Source organism: Neophocaena asiaeorientalis, unplaced genomic scaffold (genome assembly GCF_003031525.2).
Source record: "Neophocaena asiaeorientalis asiaeorientalis breed wild unplaced genomic scaffold, Neophocaena_asiaeorientalis_V1.1 scaffold87, whole genome shotgun sequence".
NCBI classification, from domain to species: Eukaryota; Metazoa; Chordata; class Mammalia; order Artiodactyla; family Phocoenidae; genus Neophocaena; species Neophocaena asiaeorientalis.
The window spans coordinates 289225-311367 of NW_020175432.1; the positions used below are offsets into that span (position 1 = coordinate 289225).

At 45.6% G+C, this 22143-nt stretch overlaps 1 protein-coding gene across 3 annotated transcripts in view; it reads right to left on the reverse strand.

The window, feature by feature from the left end:
• The window catches only part of BTNL9 (butyrophilin like 9), a 17917-nt gene extending 6182 nt beyond the window's left edge, over nt 1-11735 (reverse strand). Inside the window, exons 1-6 of one of the 3 annotated variants that reach the window (XM_024767400.1) lie at nt 11562-11735; nt 6238-6372; nt 4174-4521; nt 2727-3008; nt 288-416; nt 77-109 (exon numbers count right to left, since the gene is read on the reverse strand). In XM_024767400.1, the coding sequence (XP_024623168.1) occupies nt 77-109; nt 288-416; nt 2727-3008; nt 4174-4521; nt 6238-6346 (901 nt within the window). In that variant the 5' untranslated portion in view covers nt 6347-6372; nt 11562-11735. The remainder of the gene's footprint in view (nt 1-76; nt 110-287; nt 417-2726; nt 3009-4173; nt 4522-6237; nt 6373-11561) is intronic. The other 2 variants (XM_024767401.1, XM_024767402.1) reach the window with 2 other exon arrangements.
• Nucleotides 11736-22143: the final 10408 nt, after the last annotated feature.

Genomic DNA, 22143 nt, shown 5'->3' on the forward strand with positions numbered 1-22143 from the left:
GCGTCTTCTTCACCCAGCGTCCCCACTTCTGCGAGTCAGGGATGTGCGCGAAGAGCGCGTCTTTCCCTCTGATTACCTTTGTCCTTCTCCGCCTGCTTCTTCAGCTTTTCTGCAAGGAAGAAAAAAGGGGAGCAGACGTGAGTGTGCGCGCTCCCCTGTTTCCACGACCCATGCCAGCCCTGCCTCCGCAGGATGGCCCCTCAGCTGTGCCCCGCTGTGGCCGCCTCCACCACTTTGCTCTTGAGCAAAGCCAACTCCAGGAGGGCAGCCCCCAGCCTGCCTGGTACCTTGGGACCTCCGTTGCCTCCGAAAGAAGTACAGCGCCAGCGTCGGGAGGAGAGCCAAGACGAGCAGCGGTCCCACCAGAGTCCCGAGGAAAGCTCTCTTCCAGGGAGAGGTTCCGGGTAAAAATACGTCTGGAAAACACCCCACATGGAGTTGTCTCGATTTGGTCTTCGCTAAACATGAGAAGACTAGTCTAGACACTGCGTGCCGGAAAACCTTCCCAGCGCCTGGTTGACGCTTCCTGGGCCCCAGCATAGCCCTCTGTAAAACGGGCCTGAGAACCAATCTGCAGTGCTCTAGAGAGAGGTAGCGTCAGAGGACCAGCGGCTAACTTGAACTTCCGCAGCGCAGAGGAAAACACTGCAAACTGAAGGATGCGAAAGGAAGGCGCTGATGGGCTCTGCCCACTCCTCCAGCTTAGAACTTCTGTGACCACAGCCCTGACCTTCCTCTACTTCTTCCTACTCTTGCTTTACATCTAAAGGCATGACAGTCCAAGGTGTTGATACCTGAAACCCAGTGAATAACTGCTCTCTACCACTCTGACGAATCCACACGTCATCTCCCGCTTCTTGCAAACACCTGGCTTCTACTTCTCGTCACACCTTTGGAAGAACTGTTAGCAAAGCTTTGACAGCTGACTGACAGTTCTTCTCCTCCCTCTCCAGGCTTCCTAGGGAGGATCTGCCCAGAGGCAGAATGTGGCTCAGGGTTCGCAAGCACAGTGGCTGGACAGTGAAGAAATGAATGCAAAATAGAGAGCAGCCCTTTAGTAACTCTTGCGACAATTTAATAGAATAATTTTGTGTCTGTTGAAGATAATAAGAAATTGGTGCTTTTATCTCAGTGGTCTTTAAATTTTTTTATCGTAGGAAAATATACGTAACATAAAATTGACTATCTTAACCATTTTAAGCTTATAGGTCAGCAGCCTCAAGTATTTGTCCTTTTGTGTCTGGCTTATTTCATTTAGCATAATGTGTTCTTTCGGTTTTTAATTTTATTTTTCTAGCAGTGCATTTTTATTGTCTTGGTTAAAAGTATTGAGCTACAAAGGATTGGTGCTTCACCACAGGTGTTTTTGAAGCACTGACTTAGGGGTTAAAGGGCTCAGGGTCCTAGGCCTCCCTGACCTGCAATCTCCAGTCTCTCCTGCATCTTTCCAGCTCCTCAGATGGCTACACACATTTCCATCTCAGGACCTTTGCACTTGAATGGCCTCTACCAGAATGGCCTCCTTGCAGATATCCACGTGACCCACACCCTTTGTCAAGGGTAAACACGATTTAAAAACTGGATTTCCCCTGGTGCAAAAACGGAGGGAGATTCCCCTTTCCCTTCTCTTAGAGTATTTCCTTTAGAAAATTTGTAAATTCTTTCTCTATCCCCTCAAGATGTATACAAATCTTTTTGAAAGTTAAATAAGCCCCTTGCCAATTTTAAAACCCAGGAATGTTTTTCTTAAGGAGCTAGAGCCATCTCTTTGAAATGGAAACATCAAGGAGAAAGCGCCCCTATCTCCAGGTCTGCTGGCAGTTTCACTTAGGCACCTGGCTCCAAGTTGTAATTATGTGCTTGTCACAGAGATACGAGATATCTTATTTCTCCTTTGGATAAAGACAATTAGCTAACACAGATGTTACTCCTTACCCAATCACCAGGTAAATTTCGGGTGAACTAGGTGTGACACACGGTGCTTATGAGGTCCTCTTACCTGAGGACAAGTTATCGCTTATAAGGGTGAGATTTCTTTCTGTTATGGTAATATCACTATTGATTTGGACCAATGTGCAACATGGCCCATAGGTTGGGTTTATCCTCAAGACTTAAAACAATTAGAGCCATGCACGTTAAATCCTTCAAATGGGTGCCTCACGATAGAACTTTGATCCTATATAATGGTCTTCGTTTGAACTCAGTGCCTAACGGTCTTCGTCCCTGATTCACCACTTTTCAATCCATATATACACTCCACCCCGCCTTAGCCTGCTTCCCTGCTTCATGTTTCTCTGTCTCAGATAACATCTTCTAACGTGCTGTAATTTATTCTTTTGTGTATCTGTTTCCCCTGCTGGAATGTGGACCTGAGGCCAAGGGTTTGGGGAACATTGTGGGTGATTAATAAATATTGTTTGAGGGATAAAATTAGGAACACATGGGCTCTCATGATGCCCTCTAATAACTAGAGTTTCTGGATTTTAGTGCCTGGTCTTTGGTTCATAATGTTGGCTTTCTGGGACCTCCCCCAATTACTGTTTGGGTTGTCAGTTGTACACTTAGTAGGTTCCTGAGATTACGGCTGACTTTCAAGGTGTCAGGTTCAGCCCACCCCATACACAGCCAGGCTCCAGTGCCACTGTGTCCCAATAGATGGTCTCTGGGATAATGGACATGGAGAACTTGAAGACTAGGAAGATGATGGTGCGCTGGCACCCACTGACCTGCTATCTGGACCACGAACTCTTTCTTCTGGCCCAGGAGGGGGTTCTGGATGGAGCAGGACACATTGCTGTGGGCCCCCCCTTGGACGACCACAGAGGTTTCCAGACTGAACAGGCCTTGGGCATCCTTGACGATGACTTCGGTCTCTGGAGGCAGGCATCGTCCCTGATGGTCTGTCCACTGAGACTGTGGCTTCGGGTACCAGCCACTGGAGCTGCACCTTAGCTGAATGCCTCCCTGCTTGAAGCCCTCGAGGGAGATGTGAGGGTCCGAGCCCAGCCCTGAGAGAGGCAGGAAGAGTGGGAATGATGAGGCTCCTTCCCAGAAGTTGTATGCGAAATTCATGCCACCATTCACCCTCTGCAGTCACCATGAGGCATCGTGACTGTGACTGCTCTTAACACACTTGCGGGCTTGCAGCCCTCCACCAGTGGACTATAAATGACGGGCTAAATCACCGGTGGCATGTGGGGACAGCACTACCTCTGAAGGGCATTTTAAAATAGGGAAGGGCTACTAATATTTAGTCATATAATGCAAGGGACAGTCCCCCTAGAATGAAGAGTAATCCCACCCCAAAGTTCAATAGATTGTCTTTTCTCTCTCTTGAATCCCACTGGCACTCAAGTGGCTTTGTTATATATACTTCTTTATCTCTCTATCCAAGTAAGCTAGCTTTATATTTTGAATATGCAAAACATTAAGATGGTTTAAACATCAATACTGTAAAAAACAGTAGGTCAAAAAAGCCCCAGGGGCTTCCCTGGTGGCGCAGTGTTTGGGAGTCTGCCTGCCGATGCAGGGGACACGGGTTCGTGCCCCGGTCTAGGAAGATCCCACATGCCGTGAAGCGGCTAGGCCTGTGTGTCCGGAGCCTGTGGTTCACAACGATGAGAGGCCCACGTACCGCAAAAAAAAAAAAAAAAAAGGTGGGGACTTCCCTGGTGGCACAGTGGTTAAGAATCCGCCTGCCAGTTCAGGGGACATGGGTTCGAGCCCTGGTCCAGGAAGATCCCACATGCTGCGAAGCAACTAAGCCCATGTGCCACAACTACTGAGCCTGTGCTCTAGAGCTTACGTGCCACAACTACTGAAGCCCATGTGCTACAACTACTGAAGCCTGCGCGCCTAGAGCCCGCGCTCCGCAACGAGAAGCCACGGCAATGAAGCCAATCTGATGGGTAAAAAAATTGTATCTCCGTAGCTTTAATTTGCCTTTTTCTCACTATGAGTAAAAGTAATCATCTTTTCTTATGTTTCAGGGCCATTTGTGTATCTTTTTTGTGTGCATTTTTTTGTTCATTTTCTAATGAATCTTTCTTTTTAATACTTTTCTTTTTAAAATTAGAGATATTTTCCCTTTCTCTGTTCTTTTCTGTCTACTCTTGACCTGTTTCCAAATGGACCATTTTCTCCTCTCTGTTGGGGCTTGACCAGGTCACGCACCTGCCACCTCCAGCTCCCAGACCGCTTCCCCAGTGAAGTCGCTGGAGAGGAAGCGGCACCCGTATGGACCCTCGTCGGCGGGGACCACGGGGTGGAGCCTCAGGGTCACGCTGCCATCAGCGATCTCGTCCGTGACGAGTTCGGTCCTGTTCTGGAACTGCGCCATCTGCTGGCCATAGAACTCCTGCCGTTCCCGGTACAGGTGCACCACGTCAGAGGTCCGGCTCCGGAACCAGCGGATCTCCATGTGCTCGGCGTCCCGGTACGGCGACAGGTGGCACGAGAATTCCACCTCATCCCCGACGTGTGCCAGAATGGGTTCCCCATGGCCTACCACCCTGAATTCCTCTAGGACGAGAACCCAGACAATGGCCCAAATCAGCACTCCTCAAATATGATTTTTTGCAGTAAACCATTCAAATGACAAAGGTGAGACGCTCTACAGGATGACCGGTCCGGTTGTTTGAACAAGTAATTGTCATGAAAAAGTTGAGTGTGCCACATTAAAAAATACACAAGGAACATTACAACCAGATACAAATGTGTGGTGCTGGACTGGTAGCTGGTTTGAACCTACCAACTGCAAATATTATTTTGGGGATAGTTATGTAAATATGGCCAGGGCATTAAATTAAATGGAATCTTTGGCAAAAAAAAAAAAAGCAAGTTTCAAAACCATATGTACACTCTCCTCTTATTTGATTAAAAATTTGACATATTTGCATAAATGTACAGAATAAAAGACCTGAAGGGAAATAGACCAAATTATTGGTAGTGATAATTTCTGCCCGGTGGGAATAGATGTTTTCTTATTTTTGCTTTGTCTGATTTTCTAACATTTTATAATGCACATGGACAGCTTCTGTAATAACAAAGGGTATTAAAGTAATCTGGGGGGGGCTCCTTGTTTCATGGGTTTTCCTATCTAAGGCCAAACCCTGCTTTCAAGATTTTAATTTATCTGGATCTTTCATTTGATTGTTCTCTGCAGTGATGTCTCTGTATGGCTCCTCTACTCTCTGTTTTCTGCAATTTCCATGAGAGTTGCTATTCCTGCTGCAGTGCCTCTCTACCCAGCATGACTTCATTCTTTTTTCTGGCTTCTGTACACCTCCTTTCCTTCTTTCAAAGCTCAGCTTAATCCCACCCTAAATTCTTCCTTTATGAATCTCTCCCATCCTTCACTTTGCCCATATAGCATGGGGGCACGTTTCTTCACTCCATTTGAGAACCCTTGTTGCCCACTGGGTGTAGCCCTGATACCATCCCTACCAGCTTCCCTCTCCAGGTTCTCTCCAGCTGTCCCTGCCCCCGTGCCTGACGCCTGGCCCTCTTCCTGGGCACAGCCTGCCTCAGTTTACTCTCCATCTGTCATCTTCCTGGAGAATGTGCATCCTGCAAGGCTCTACTCAAATAATACCTCTTTTCTATGGCCCTTCATGGCTTTCTGGAAAAAACAATCTGGTCTCTTAGTTATGCTCCCAAATCCTTGGGTACATTTCTCTTGCAGCTCTGGTCACACAGCTGGACAGCCGTGTATGTCACGTCTGTCCCCCTCCCTTGAATGACTGAGGATCTGGGCTGTGCCTAGTCACCTTGGTATCCCTGGTTTCCAGCTCAGGGAATTAGGGAATTGTATTTGCATAACTAGTTTACACTCTGTTAGTTGCTTCTTTCATGAGAGATGGTGAGATTAGGATCCTCCCTGCCGTTCAAAAGCTATGGTTTGTATGCAGGAGAGGAGTTAAAAATATTTTCCAACTGGTTCAGCCTAAGCACAGACCAATAAGAATCTCCTGGCACCCTGCCGCTATGCCTTCTGCCATGCTTGTGAGCTGTGGAGTTGTGGGTGGCTGCAGGGATGGTGGGGGGGCACCGTGGGGCTGGATGGTGTTTGGGGGCGGTGGCTGTTTAACAACTGGGATGGAAATCTTACATTTTAGCCCCTGGCACAGCCTGGTACCAGGCTACAAGATCTCAGCCCTGGAATCACCTGCAGGAGGGGTGGGAAGAAGCTGAGGTGCTCACGTCCTGGCTGTCTGGGCTACAGATTAGACAGGTTACCTGAGTGCATCTCCCTGGGCTGAAGCAGGAGGAGGAGGTGAGTGAGGAAGGAGAGACTGCTGGGAAGACGTACTCGCTGGCAGGAGTCCAGGGAGACTGGGAAATCCATCACTTTTCCTCAGCAGTGGGGGCCACCTGGAGAGGGCAAAGAGGTACTGGAGTGACGCAGGAGAGCTGGAACTCCGTGCATCAGGCCTGACGTCTGTCACTGCCTCAATTATTTTTTATCTGGTTCTTGCAGGCTCCAGTGCCTGGCTTCTTTTCAATCATAGCCAGATGTGAGAGCTGCTTCTAATTTTAACAGGCGGCACTGCTAATGGCATTGTTGGCCTTGCTTGGACTCACAGAGCTGAGAGAGGACAAGGCCAAAGGGTCCCAGAGGAAGCAGCTTCTGAGCTTCGCATTGTTTAGAGCCAGGAACAGAGCCATGCATTGTGCTGGGGCTGAGCTAGGATTTAGTGACTTTGCCCAAACAAAGGGAAACCTATGAGGATTCCCAGATGCATTTTCCTTCTCTCTGCCCAGCCTTGCTCCCAGTTCCCTTTGACCTGGAACATCAGGTCCACAAAACAGAGGAACAAACACAGAGTTCTAATCTTTCCAAAGTAGGATGCATGCCTGGCTGCCTTTTAACTCCAACCACATCTAGGACACCTTCTTCCATCCCTGAGGCTTCAGGTGGAGCTCCCAGGAGGTCAGCTGGTGACTGTCACTGAGTCAGTAGCATCTTTGAGACCACAGTGATGGTGCCGTCCCATCTAGCCCTCCCCGTGCCTCATCTGTGGCACTGGAGACCCAGCCTCAGGCAAGGGCTGTTCCCTCTTCACTCCTGATGCCCCTTTGGGACCTGAAGTAATGCCTCACAGCTTGAGAACCGGTGAGCCTGGGCAGCTGTACATCTTGGGAGATATATAAGCCTCTCCACATTTCTCCTCTATTTAGTTGTGAGACTTTAGACAGATTGTGGAACTTGCTGAACCTTAATTTCTTTGCTTAAACAATGGAAGAAACCAGTCCAACTCAGAGGGTTGTTAAGCTTAAGCCTCCTATGGGTGGCATGGGTGCTCTCTAAAGAAAAGTCAGGGACTTCCCTGGTGGTCCAGTGGTTAAGACTCCACGCTTCCGATGCAGGGGGCCCCCGGTTTGACCCCTGGTCAGGTAACTATATCCCACCTGCATGCCACACTAAACTCTCTCATGCCACAACTAAAAGATCCCACACGCCACAACTAAAAAGATTCCGCATGCCCCTAACGAAGATCTCGCATGCGGCAACAAAGATCCCGCGTGCAGCAACTAAGATCTGGCACAGCCAAACAAATAAATAAATATTAAAAAAAAAAAAGTCAGCTCCTCTCTCTGCCTCCATCTTCTTCCAGAGGCTGCCTCCCTCTCCTTTCATGCCATCATAGCACCCCCAGAGCAGAAAGCCCCATGCAGTTTCTACTCTCCAGCTCCCCCAGTCTCCCTTCTCCCTCTGTCTGCCACCCCACTCCACTGTTTGGTTTTCCTTTTCCCACAGACCTGCGAGGTGGCACGTGTTCCTGGGGTCCTGTGGCTGCAGAGCCCCAGCCACACTGTCAGGAATATCACTAGCGGGATGTAGATGAAGGACTTTATTTTTTTATTGAAGTATAGTTGACTTACAATGTTGTGTTAATTACTTCTGTACAGCAAAGTGATTCAGTTATACACATATATATATTTTTAATATTTGTTTCCATTATGGTTTATCATAGGATATTGAATATAGGTCTCTGTGCTCTACAGTAGGACCTTGTTTATCCATTCTATATATAAAAGCTTACAGTAAAAAAAAAAAAAAAGTTGAACTCAAAAAGAGTAGAATGTTGGTTACCAGGGGCTGGGAAGGGGAGGGGGGAATGGAGTAAATATTGGTCAAATGGTACAAACTTTCAGTTATAAGTTGAATAAGTTCTAAAGAGCTAATGTACAGCATGGTGATCATAATTATAATACTGTATGGTATACTTAAATTTTTCTAAGAATAAATTTTTAGTGTTCTCACCACACACAAAAAAAGGTAGCTATGTGAGAAGATGGATATGTTAATTAGCTTGATTGTGATAATCATTTCACAATGAATGCACATATCAAAATATCACATTGTATACTTTAAATATATACAATTTTTATTTGTCAATCGTACTTCATAAAGCTGAGAGAAAAAAGCATTAGCGGGCTTCCCTGGTGGCGCAGTGGTTGAGAGTTCGCCTGGCAATGCAGGGGACACGGGTTCGTGCCCCGGTCTGGGAAGATCCCACATGTCGCGGAGCGGCTGGGCCCATAAGCCATGGCCGCTGAGCCTGCGCGTCCGGAAGCCTGTGCTCCGCAACGGGAGAGGCCACAACAGTGAAAGGCCCACATACCGAAAAAAAAAAAAAAAAGAAAAAAAAAAAAAAAGTATTAGCTTTTAGTAAATTATTTTTCTGCAACTATTCAGGTGGTCATGTATTTTTTTCTTCTTTATTTCCTTTAATCTGTTTTTCAATTGATTTATTTACCTAAATTGACAAAATTCTTAGACTAAAATTGTTAACAATAAAAAAAGAAAGCTTACAGTAGATGAAGGACTTAAAAAGCTGCTGGTCATGCAGCAGAAGACTAGTCTAAGGAGGTGTGCAGGTGAGTTAAAGGAAGGGAGGCTCCCTGACTGACCTCTGTGCTGGAAGGACATTGGCTGACACGACTACAGCAGGAGGGAGGGGCAATGGCCTATGAGTCGAGTGGGCCAGGGTCTGCGGGCCCTGCCCTTCCACACGCAGGTGGGAAGACAGAGGGGCAAGCTGGGGGGGCTCCATTCATGTTTCAGAAGGGACCCCTCAGGGAGGAGATAGGAGTCCCCTCTGAAGTGTGCCTGGCTGAGAGCCAGCAGCTACTGGAATCATTATTCACACAATAACCAGCAGAACAGAGACCTTGGGCCAGGGTCCAGGCTCAGGCTGGACAGTCCAGCCTCTGGCCCTTTTGGCTGATGGCAGGAATGTGTCTGTGACAGACCTAGAACTGGCAGCAAAGGACATAAAGCCCCATGGGGTGAAGCCAGGAGGGTATATCAGCACCAGCTAATGCCTTCCCAAACAAGAGGGGCTCAGAGAGTGTTTCTGGATCCATCTGGATCGGCCAGACTCTGAGGAATTGGTCAATACTTGCACTAGGTGCTAACCTGAGTCCTTCCCAAGGCAGCAATGGGGCATTAGACAGGCCCACAGCAGGGTGCAGGGGCACTCCACAGCAGGAGCACGTGCTCCAGTATTCCCAGGCAGGGGGAGGCTGCCACCTGTCAGTCAGTGTGTTCCAGACACTGGAATTACTATCAGGACGGCAGTTCTCTGCTGTGATACATTCATGGGATTTCAGTCACTGAGACTGCAGGGGGAAGAGGTCATAAACACACATATACACATGCATGTGCCCACAGTAATAAAAACTAATATAAATCGAGCGCTTACTATCTACCAAGTACTTACCTATATCAGAAGTATTATCACTATTATTATAGGACCAAATTACAGGCAAGGAAACTGAGGTGCAGGGAGGCCAAGTGACTTGCCTGGCACACACGGCTAGAAGGTGGTGGAGTGGGAGTTCCTCCCAAGCTCTGCCCTTCTCTTGATACAGATTCCTCACCAGCTGTCGTGTGTCAAAGTTGGGTGCACCCTCAGTTTTCCTGTCCCCCAAACTGTGACCCCTGTTAGGAATCGCCTGGTCACAGACTGCAGTGCTCACCCTGACAGCATCTCACATGCACTGAAGAAGTGGCTTGAGTCCCCATATGTCAGCCACAAGACTAACCAACCAACAAATGCACAAAAATTTAAAAATCCACTTCTGATAAAACAACTTAAAACTGGAGTTTCCCTTAGACCTTATCAACAGCGTCTTCTCTAGCAGGAGGTAATGCCTTGTGGTACCTTTCCTTCCAACACTCAAGGACCTGACTTTAGAGACTTTAATAGGAGAGAGACAGTCTGGCAAATTCTTGAAGGGACTTCAGAAGGGCTGAATGCCCCTTCCTGATCTAAAGGGCACCCTACTCCCCAGTCGCTACTTGAAGTTTGCCTTTTCCAACCTCCCTTTGCAGTTGAAAGTCTCTGATCCTTACCCCTCTGAAGGGAAACACTTTCTGATTTCACCTATTCGCATCACAGTGTAAATAGATTTCAGATTCTTTTTCTGAAAAGAAAAAGAATGGGGAGGTTTTGCTGGGGAAAGTTGAGACTGGCCACATTGCATATTTGGGGAAGAGAGAGCACCCAGTGAGGGAAAGGACAGCCAGAAAGGGGGTCTCAGGCTGGAGCTAAGCTTTGCTGGTGGGGTACATGCTCCCTGCTCTCCAGGGAGCCTCTGAAGACGCAAGGAGGAATAAAGGTCGTGCACACCTACGCCAAAGAAATGCTGCTGAAATGCGGCTACCTTCCACCCAAGCCTACCTTTCCTCTTCCTTCTTCTTTCCTTCTCATTTTTTGCCTAGCCTCACTCCAACTCCATTCCAGTTTTCTCCTCCTGCATCCCCAATTCCTAAACAACATTTATGTTCCCCTGATTTCCAGTCCTTCAGCTCTTGAATTTCTCTTTAAAGATTTTTTTTTTTTTTTTTTTTTTTTTTTTTTTAATTTTTTTTGCTGTACCATTGCGAAGCACAGGCTCCGGACACGCAGGCTCAGCGGCCATGGCTCACGGGCCCAGCCACTCAGCGGCATGTGGGATCCTCCCGGACCGGGGCACGAACCCGTGTCCCCTGCATCGGCAGGCGAACTCTCAACCACTGTGCCACCAGGGAAGCCCCTTTAAAGATGATTATATTCTGCTTTTGCTAATTTGTAAGCTTGGACTGCGTGTGCTTTGCCCTTCTCCCGTTCTCCGTATCCTAAGCTACGAGCCCCCAGGCATAGGGCTTTTGCACTCTTGCACCCCGCTCCCCTTCTAGCACCTGCTGCAATGCTTTGCCTTTCACAAGCTGTCAATTAATGCTCACTGGCTTGCTTTGGTTTTTATTTCAATAGGTCCACAAGAGGGTTTCCACCCCTTGTCTCTACAGGAGATGAATTGTCCCAAGGAGGGCCCCTCTTTGAGGCTTCTCATGGCTTGAGGGGGAAATGGGATGTGTCAGAATCCTTACTCTTCAATGGGGCTGCCTAAATGGGCATCTCCCCTTGGTCACACTGACATCCCTATCCTGCAGCCAGGTTCAGCTGATAAGATGGTGCCAACCCATCTTGCACTCTCTCCTAAGCCCTCATTTCTGCCTCCCATTTCTGAAAGGTCGTGGGTTAGACAGGCATTGAGAATGAGGCACATACCTGGCAAGTAGCAGCGAAGGGTCCAAAATGGCAGATGAATCCTGGTGATCTCAATTTCCCTGCAAGGGAGACAGTTGTGAAGTATTCAGATTCCAGATGCTAAGGTCTCCTAGACATGGGCTGGCAGTTCAGTTGAGGGGAACCAGCTCATCTTTGACAAAATTACCCACCCACCTTCCACCTTAAGACACAATGCTGCTTGCTCTGCCCTTTGCTATAAAAACCAAGATAGATAGAACAAAACGAGGAAGTCTCTGTCACATCCTGCCTGTGTGAGGAAAACCATGAATTGAATTTCCATGGAAAATGTCCCTCCAAGGTCTTAAAAGGAGGGGAAAGGTATCTATCTAGGAGGTTTGTAGAGACTGCAAACTACAGAGGCTCAGAGCAGGGAAAAATCGCTCCAGCTGGCTGCCCGGGATATCTGGGGCTCCAGGGAGGCAGGATGGCCATGCCTGGCTAGCCTCTCTCTCTTCACCATCATAGCAAAAGATACAGAGACAGGACAGGAATATCCACTAACTAACGGTTAGGAAAGGTCTGGGGCTCAACTCTTACCCAGCTATACCCTCCTCTGCAGGGTAAGGACAGTAAGAAAAATAACCCAGTAACTTTGCCATAAGTAAAACCTGCAAGAGCTGTTCACATACAGCTTGGAAATACAGTGGGGTGCTGTACTGGGATTTCTCTAATGGAGTGGAAATCAAAAAATAAGAAGCAATGACTACCTCACCCCACCTCATTTTGCCATATGCCACTGTGCAACTTTGGTATTAGTGGGAGAGAAGCACAGTGGACCAAGGTGCCAGCCACCTGGCTGTACCCCGACACTGACATCCTTCCTAAGGGACAAGTCAGATCTGTGACACGGGGTAACTCAAGCACGTGGAAGAATCCCAGAAATGCCTGTTTGGGGAGGGGTCTGTGCAAGTGCTAGGGTTCTGGGTTAGTGGATGGAGGTGAAAACAGTGAGCTTTGGGGCACCAATTTGAAGGTAATGCTCCATATTCAGGCAGGCTGGTGCATGCATCCCGACACATCCCAGGACAGCAAAGGGGGCTGAGTGGTGAGCTCAGGTCCCTGGGGCTGGGGAGACAGAGGGGTGCTCAGGGACAGATTAAACATAAAATTGACACAATAGGGCTTCCCTGGTGGCGCAGTGGTTGAGAGTCCGCCTGCCGATGCAGGGGACGCGGGTTTGTGCCCCGGTCCGGGAAGATCCCACATGCCGCAGAGCGGCTGGGCCCGTGAACCACGGCCGCTGAGCCTGCGCATCCGGAGTCTGTGCTCCGCAACGGGAGAGGCCACAACAGTAAGAGGCCCGCGTACCGCAAAAAAAAAAAAAAAAAAAGTGAGCACAGATGCAGGTTTGGGGGAGAGTCATCTTCTCTCCTGAGTTTGAGAATACATAAAATGTTTTCCCTCATCTTCACAGTCCATGCAGAAATTTGTATCACCCCTCTCTACCTCTCAGTGCTCATTCTAGCTTTTCCAACCTTCTTTCTTTTTATTCTTGGCCCCTAATCTTTACAAGTCAAGCACCCACGGTGGTCACTTTCACCCCCATGCATTTACACCCGGCGTCCTACCCACCTCTTCTCTCTGCCAATCTCTTTCCCCAAGTTCCTGCTAAAAACGTCTTCCAATGTCTTCATGGATGAATTCCTCCACCTCTCTCTGTGCACACACTTCCTCCTTCTCACTCTTCAAGTTGCCCCGTACAGTTTGAACTTGTATAAATGTCTAATGGGGCCACATTTACAAATGTCTTTATGTGACTATATTTTCTTTTCATCTACAATTCTGGCTCCCGGTGTTCAGTGCCAAGTCTCCTTGACCCTTGGCATATTCTTGGGTACCAGCAGAGATTCCTCCTCATGAAGGATACTAGCTAATCGCATAAGTTGATACACAAAAGAGGAGACGGTCATTAAGGGAGATGGTTTTTGCTCTGCACTGCTCAGGGGCAGAAAGATTTGCTAATTTCTTTCTTTTCTTTTTTTTTTTTTTTGCGGTAGGCGGGCCTCTCACTGTTGTGGCCTCTCCGGTTTCCGAGCACAGGCTTCCGACGTGCAGGCTCAGCGGCCATGGCTCATGGGTGCAGCCGCTCTGCGGCATGTGGGATCTTCCCGGACCGGCGCACGAACCCGTGTCCCCTGCATCGGCAGGCGGACTCTCAACCACTGCACCACCAGGGAAGCCCAGATTTGCTAATTTCTTACCAACCTTCCCCCAGCCCAAAGCGTGGCCTCCTGAGCTTTCCTCAGTACATACCTTCTTTTGTTGTTTTCCAAGAAACTCAGACTGAAAGTCCTGTGCCCATCAGCTGGCAGGGCACCCACCATTGTGCTTCTGTCACACAGATGGTGAAGTGCACACATGCATTGAGAGAGAGGGAGAAGCACACTACCTGTTCTCTGAACTGCAGGCGCTCATCTTTAGCTGGGTCCTGGGAGGTGTAAAGGGCTGCAAGGGCTGCACACACCCTTCCACTGCCCAATCACCAGTCTCCAAGGTCAGCAGGCATTTCTGGGGTGACTTGAAGAGTATTGCCCAAAGGCATCAGCACTGGGCACTCCAGCCTCAGAGGAATTCCTTTCCGATAAAGAATTAGCCAGCATCCTCTTACAACGTGCAAAACCATATAGAATGAAAATTGGTTGTAAAGAAGCCACCAGCTGAATGCGGATCCTGTTGAGAACTGCCTGAGGGGGGGGAAAAAGGGGGATATCGTTCAGAGTTGACCTCTTCCGGTGACTACTAAAATGTTTGTCCCACAGCTGGGACAACACACCAACTCCTGAGCAGACCCCAGGAAGGAAAATGGAGGAGGGAACAAAGAGACTAAAATTAGAGGTAAGTTCCTCCACAGCGTGTAGGAGACAGAATACCTTAGAGATCACCTCTCCCGAGCCCCTCATTGCACAATCCAGAATCAAACTGCAAAGTGTGTGAGTGACTCCACCAGTGTAACAGGAAGGCAGAGTTTCCATGACACCACATCCCTTGGGAGGTGCACACCCTATGGCCTGGGTGCAGTTCTGAGAATCTGCCCCAGGTGAGGCCGAGAGCTGGTCACGGACCCAGTTATCTCTGTTCAGACTTGGCTTTCAAGCCTGCCAGGGCGATGCTTCACATCATCCCACTCCTGTTGCTCTGTGTACCTTTTCTGTCTTGTCTGTCTTGGCTTCTGATGGGCGGAAATTCATTATTACACACAGAAAAAGCTGCACTGAATGTGTTCTGTGCATTTGTGTAATGATTTCCTTAGAATGGAAGGGGATTTCTGGGTAACAGAGAACATGCCTTTAAGGTTTTGATGACTACCCTCCAAAAATGTTACACCTATTGCCACTTTTAGCAGCAGGGTGTAATGGTGCCCATCCCTGTGTACACTTTTAGTAAATGCTGAAGTCATACATCTCTTGCATTTTGCTAAATTTATTTTAGTGTGTCTTTTCCTATCGTTCATGTTTATGGTCTACTTGTATTTCAGGGCTGTGAGTTGTCTGTTCTATCTCGTTTATATTGGATTGCTTACCTTTTCTTATCAATTTGTAGGTGTTTAGATATTTTGTATACTGATTAGAATAATTTTACCCATTGTTTCTGTTTTAACTTTACTTACGGCATCTTTCATCTTAGAGAGATGTGAAGTTCTAATGTAGATAAATATGCCAATATTTTATAGCTCCTGGGGTCTGTTTCATGTTTTGAATATCAATATGATTTTCTTTTTTTGCGGTATGCGGGCCTCTCACTGCTGTGGCCTCTCCCGTTGTGGAGCACAGGCTCCGGACGCGCAGGCTCAGCAGCCATGGCTCACGGGCCCAGCCGCTCCGCGGCATGTGGGATCTTCCCGGACCGGGGCACGAACCCGTGTCCCCTGCATCGGCAGGCGGACTCTCAACCACTGCGCCACCAGGGAAGCCCTTTGCTTCCTTTTTTAAAGTGTCTGAAGTATATTTACATATTTGCTTCTCTGTATGAACTTCAGAATTGTCTTCTCTATTTTTCAAAATAAACATCCTGGGATTTGGGTTAGAATGACTGACGTCTTTATTATATGTTAATTTTCCATCCAAGAATATTGTCCACTTTTTGTCCTTCAGTATAGTCTTTTCGTTTGCTTCTTCAGGCACATTGTTAAAAGTTTTTCTCCTAGATTTTATTTCATAGATTGTGTGGCTATCATGAAAGGGATTTTAAAAAGTGTTTTTATTACTTATTATTAGAGTATGGGGAAAAATCATTGTCTTCTTGTTTATATCTTGCACCTGACCACCCTTTAAAGCTCTCTCATCAGTTCAAATAATTTTTCAGTGGATTCTCTTGGGTTTTCTAGGTAGACAACTTTATCATTTGCAAGAAATAAATTTTTCTTGCTATTTAACTATTTATGCCTTTAAAATCATATTTATATTCAAAACATGAAACAGACCCCAGAAACTATAAAATAAATTATTAGCATATTTATCTACATTAAAATTTTATATCACTCTAAGGTGAAAGATAACCATAAACAAAGTTAGAACACAAACAATGGATAACGTATCTGCCACAAGATGAAGTCTCTGTATTTTAATAGGAGAACTTAATTTGTCACATTTATTGTGGCTACTGATTTTCTTTGACTTATTCTTGTCCCTTTACCTTATGTTCCTATGAAACATGCTTTCTTGTGTATTTTCTTTCCTGACTGGTTGGATCATACAGTTTTCTTTGTGCCCCCTCTAGTGGTTTCAAAGTTCTAGAACCTATTTCTATTTGTAACTACTCTTCAAAATGTATGAGCCTGTATTTTTTCCCTCAGTGTCTAGAAGTGCTGGTTACTTCTGAATGAGACAAAATATTGGGCATGCTTTACCTCTCTTCTCTTCCTTTCTACTCATCCCCCTCCAAACTCCCAGGTTTGATTGAAATAATCTGGAAGTTTTGTTTCAGATGCTTTCAAATACAGTTTTTCCTTCTCCTATTTTAGGAACTATTTTCTAAAAATTACATTTAAAAATCATGAGTGCATTAGCAGCAATTACAGTAACAACCACAACTTTTGGCAGTTTTATTGCATATCACCGTTTGTGTCACATGTCTCATCTACTTTATCTTTCCTTGGCTTCATCTTGCTTGAAATATCCTCCAGTATTTTATTTCCATAAATGTCCTTCGATAGTGTAATTTCTCTGATTTCCTTCATTTCTGAAGATCTTCTTTTACTTTCTTAGTTGAAAGATTATTGTTCAAAAATGTGAATGTGTGTATGGGAGGAAATGAAACTGTAATAGTCCCGTGGGAAGAGGGGTGAGGAGGTAGAAGGTAGAAGGTAGTGTAAACAACTTAATCCTGATCTTTTCCAGCAGAGTCAATAGACAGGGACTGGTGGTATTAACACATAATTTAGATGTCAGGAAGTAATTACAGAAAAACCAAACCCAAAAGCCACAAAATTCTCCCTCTGGCAACACAACTAGGATGATTAAGGAAGAGATGAAGCAGGGAGGGAGGTTAAAGGACTATGGTTTTTTTGTTATGCTTTTTGTCCAATTTTACTCTTTAAACATGAGCCTGCATTACTTTGATAAAATTAAGGTGTTTTTTTAGGTGGTATGCGGGCCTCTCACTGCTGTTGCCTCTCCCGTTGCGGAGCACAGGCTCCGGACACGCAGGCTCAGCGGCCATGGCTCACGGGCCTAGCCACTCCGCGACATGTGGGATCTTCCCGGACTGGGGCACGAACCCGTGTCCCCTGCATTGGCAGGTGGACTCTCAACCACTGCGCCACCAGGGAAGCCCAAGAGGTAGGATTTTTTTACCTGCTCCCTCTGTGTTGAGTTGGGGTGTAAAACCATGGGATGGTTGCTGCTAAGCCCATTAAGAACTGCTTTTTGACCACAGTCGTGGGACTCCTGAATGTATGCCCTGTTGTCTATCAGAGCCAGTGATCCAGGGGCACTTGCCTCAGGCAGCAGCTGCAAAAGATCAGGTAGCAGACATGTGTATAAGATTCTTCCATGGAGATACTGGTGACTTGGAGTGAGCTAGAGAAAGAGGGCCAGGGGGATGTTCCCACACTTCCCTTGTCTCCCTGGAGGATTGCAGTCAGCCCACAGATGCAAGCTTGAATAGAAGCCTGACCCTGAGGTAGCAACTTTTGAAGTATGCAAATAGACCCCTTTAAGGGAAAAACCGGGGAGATGGGAATTTCTGCTCCCTCTACAATGAGCCCTACAATAAGCCAGTTAAGAACTGCTTCTTTGTTTGTTATAGTCTGTGGGGCTCCTGAATGGAAGCCCTGTTGGCTATCAGAGCCATGTGACCAAGGGAGATGTCCCCTTGGGCAGCAGCCACAAAAGCTGAGGCAGAGACTTATGTACAAACTCCTTTCAGTGGGACAATAGCTACTTGGGGTGGGCAGGAGGGAGAGGGTGATGGGGAGTGCCTGCAGGCTTTCCTGGTCTCTGAGGAGGATTGCATCAGCCTTGAGATGTGTGCCAAATTAGAAGCCTGATGCTCAGGTAGCAGCTTTTAAAGTGTGCAGATAGACTCCATTCAGGAAAATACTGGAAGATGGGCACTTTTTTCCTGCTCCCTCAGCTCTGAGCACTGGGATGATAGCTGCAGTAAGTGTTCGCTCCCATTAATAACTGCTTCTTTGTTTGCTATAATAGTTTGTGGGTCTCATGTGCACAAACCCCATGACTTGCAGAGCTAGGTGTTTTGGAGGCCGATCCCTCTGATGGGAGCCTTAAAAGTTGAGGTGCTAGTTGTGTATTCCAAACCCTTCACTCTTCAGACAGAAACTGGGAATTGGGGGGGGTGGGGCTCTGATTTTTTGGCACTGTGCCAGGGGTGGGGTTTTTGGCAAGAGTGTGCCCCAGCCTTTCCTACCTGTTTTGATGTGGGTATTTGCTCATTAGCCCAATGTGTAAGAGTCACTCGGCCAGTTTCTGGATTTCTTTCAGAGGGGATTGCTTCATGTATAACTACCTCTTTTGTGTGTCCATGGGAGCCGGGGACGTTGTAGCAAATATAGAAATGAGACTTTTCTGACAAACAAGGAAAATAAGCAAACAATGAGTAGGCTGGGGAAACAACATAAACAGGCCTGAAACAGTTAAGCAATCTTGGTTATTCTTTAGCTGTTACTACTAACAAACACTTGTAGCTAGACTTGTCCTTCACAAAGCTAAACAAAGCTAATTACTCTGACTCCATATGAATTGTACAACCCACCTGGCATTTACTGTCGCTGCATTTTTTTTGTAGCAAATCACCCCTTGCATTTCAGAAAAAGGTCTAAGGCCCATAATGCAGAGATGACGGAACCAGTTACCAGGCTGCCTGATGCCAGCAGTTGTTACCGAGTCCAAGCTTGCTCTGCTCGCCACGCGAAAAGCCGGCAGACCGAGAAGATGGCAGACTTATGTCTGAAAAACCATCTTTTCAGGGCTTGGATGCCAGTTTCTTTTATAGCACAGAGAGGGGAAGGAGATGAAGTAGAGTAAAAAGGCCATAAGTTTTGCAAATATCCCCTGGCAAGGCCAGCCTCGGGGAGGGGATGTGTTAATTTCTTCTTTCTTGCAGCCATCTAGTGGTGGGCGGGGTCAGATTATCTCACTGTGAACTGAACAGAGGCACTTTAGTTTAACATTCAGGCAGAGGGGCAGGGTTCCCTGAGGCAGGCCATTATGTATGATTAAAATAACAAAAGCAAGGAAAAGCAAAGGTTAAAGTCAAAGAAACAGATCGAACACGGAGTCCGATTTAGCTCTTCCTTGTTACAATGTGACTGTTTTAAAATATTGCAAGAAGAAGAAGAAGCAGAATGCAAGACCTTCACCACTTTGATCCTTATCACTTACCCTGGACAGAGAGTTCCACCCATAAGACCCCCTGTAATTCCCCAGGACAGGGACAGTTCTTGAGGTGCTAGCCTGCTGTGTTGTGTCTTCCTTTTGCCTGGCAAAGAAGATTAAAAACCTCTCTATTTCTTATCTTCCAAATCTCTGTCTCCCTATTTTTATTCAGCATCCGTGCACAGGGAGCCAAGATTTGGCAACAGAGAGTTTAGAAGCCTCCAATGTCACCATCTTTAAAGACCACCTGTGGTACTTTCCGCTTTTGGTGCCTATGGTTTCACTCATTGGGCTATTAGAACAGCTGAATCCGGAATATTGACATCAGATGCTGGTGAGCATGTAGATCTGTATAAATCTTGATCTACGTGTATTTTATCTTTTTATGTAAAATGAAGTACAGGATCAATTTCAGTTTCTTCTAAATGGATAACAACTGTGCCAACATGCTTCGTGAATGGACTGTGTCTTAACACACAATGTCAACTCTGTCTACATCAAGTTTCTGTTTAACCTTGGATTTGTTTCCTGGCTCTCTGTTCTTTACTATCGGTACACTTGGCTATCTCTGCGCCCAAAATGTTGGCTGGCTTAATCATCACAGTTCTGGGATATGTCTTGATATACATGAGACTAAGATTCCCAGTCTTGTTCATATTCTGCTGTGTCTTGTCAATTCCTGGCTATTTGCTCTACCACATAAAATTCACTTACCAAGTTCTAAGAAAACTCCACTGAGATTTTCAAAGAAATTGTTTTGAATCTATAGATTAATTCTGGGAGAAATGATATCTTTAAATTACACATATTTTATCTGAAAGATTTTATGTCTCTCCTCTTATTTCAGTTTTCTTTAGTGTCTTTTAATAAAGTTTCATAATGTTCTTTAGTAAGTTTGCAAATATTTTATTGGACTTATTCCTAATTTACACACTGCTGATATTGTACGTGGCATGTTTGTTTTTCTGTCTTTGCTGTTTCTTTGCTGTTGTATAGAAATGCAGTTTATTAATCTTAAGTCACAAGAATATGATGAATTCATCTGTAGATTCTTCTAGATTTTCTGTGTAGCGGCCATTCTATTTTTTCCTTTCTAATGTTATAACTTTTTCCCATTTTATCCCTTATTGAAATGACTAGTACTCCAGTATAGTTTTGGAGAGCTATATTTAATGCAGTCATCTTTATTATGTTCCTGATTATGTGTAATATTTGCTGTGATGATATACAATTTGCATGATGTTTGCTAAGTTTTTTTTTTTTGTATCAGATTAAGGAGGTTCTCTTTTAATTCTCGATTCATAAGCAATTTTCTTCTATTTTGGATTCACTAAAATTTTAAATCATGAATGGATGTTGAAATTTATTTTTCACATCTGTTAAAAAAGTATGCTTTTACTCCATTAATTCATTAAGATAATAATTACATTAACACATATTCCAACAGTGACCTAACCTTTCATTCCAGGAGAAGCTCAATTTGGTCATCATGCATTATGTTTTTTATATCCTTTGGTTTGAGTTTGCAAAATTTCTGTATTACTTTTATATTTTTGTTTCTTGAATAATGTTGTTCAATACGTTCCCTTTTCCAAACTGTCCTTATCTGCTTTTTTGTTTTTTTTGCGGTACGTGGGCCTCTCACTGTTGTGGCCTCTCCCGTTGCGGAGCATAGGCTCCGGACGCACAGGCTCAGTGGCCATGGCTCACGGGCCCAGCCGCTCCGCGGACCGGGGCACGAACCCGAGTCCCCTGCATTGGCAGGCGGACTCTCAACCACTGCACCACCAGGGAAGCCCCCTTTGTCTCTTTGATATCAAAATTATGGGAAGCTAACAGAAACACTTTAGTATTTCCTATTTTTCTATTTCCAGGAAAATTTGTTGTAAGACTAAAATTTTCTGTTTTCTTGGATGTTTGGTGGATACTCTGTGTAAAACAATATGCTAAGGTGTCTCCTTTGTGGGAATAGTTGTAAATAGTGATTCAATTTCTTTCAGGGTTATAGAACTACTTAGGTCATTTATTTTTCCTTGAGTTAGATTTTGTATTTTATATTTTTTCTAGGAACTTTTAATTTTATCATTCTTGAATAAAGGACAAAGTCATTCAAAATAGTTTATTGTATACCTCTCTGCTGAATCTTTGGCTCTTCCTCCTTGTTATTTCCTACACTGCTTAATTGTGCCATCTCTCTTTTATTCTTTTTTATTTATTTATTTATTTAAAAAATTTTTTGTGGTACGTGGACCTCTCACTGTTGTGGCCTCTCCCGTTGTGGAGCACAGGCTCCGGATGCGCAGGCTCAGCAGCCATGGCTCACGGGCCCAGCCGCTCCGCGGCATGTGGGGTCTTCCTGGACCAGGGCACGAACCCATGTCCCCTGCATCAGCAGGCGGACTCTCAACCACTGCGCCACCAGGGAAGCCCTCTCTTTTATTCTTGATTGATGTTGCCAGATGCTTATCTATTTTAATAGTACTTTGAATCATCTAACTTTAGCTTTATTAATCTGTACTGTCTTTTTATTTCTACAAATCCTTCTCTTTATAATTTCTATCCTTCTATTCTCTTCCAGTATATTATGATTTAAATATAAATGACAAACAGATAAATGTTCAACTTTTTCAATTCTAATAATAATATTTAAGGATATAACTTTGACTCAAACCAAATTAGCTCCATTTCATCCATTATGATATATTGTGATTTCAATAGCATTCAAT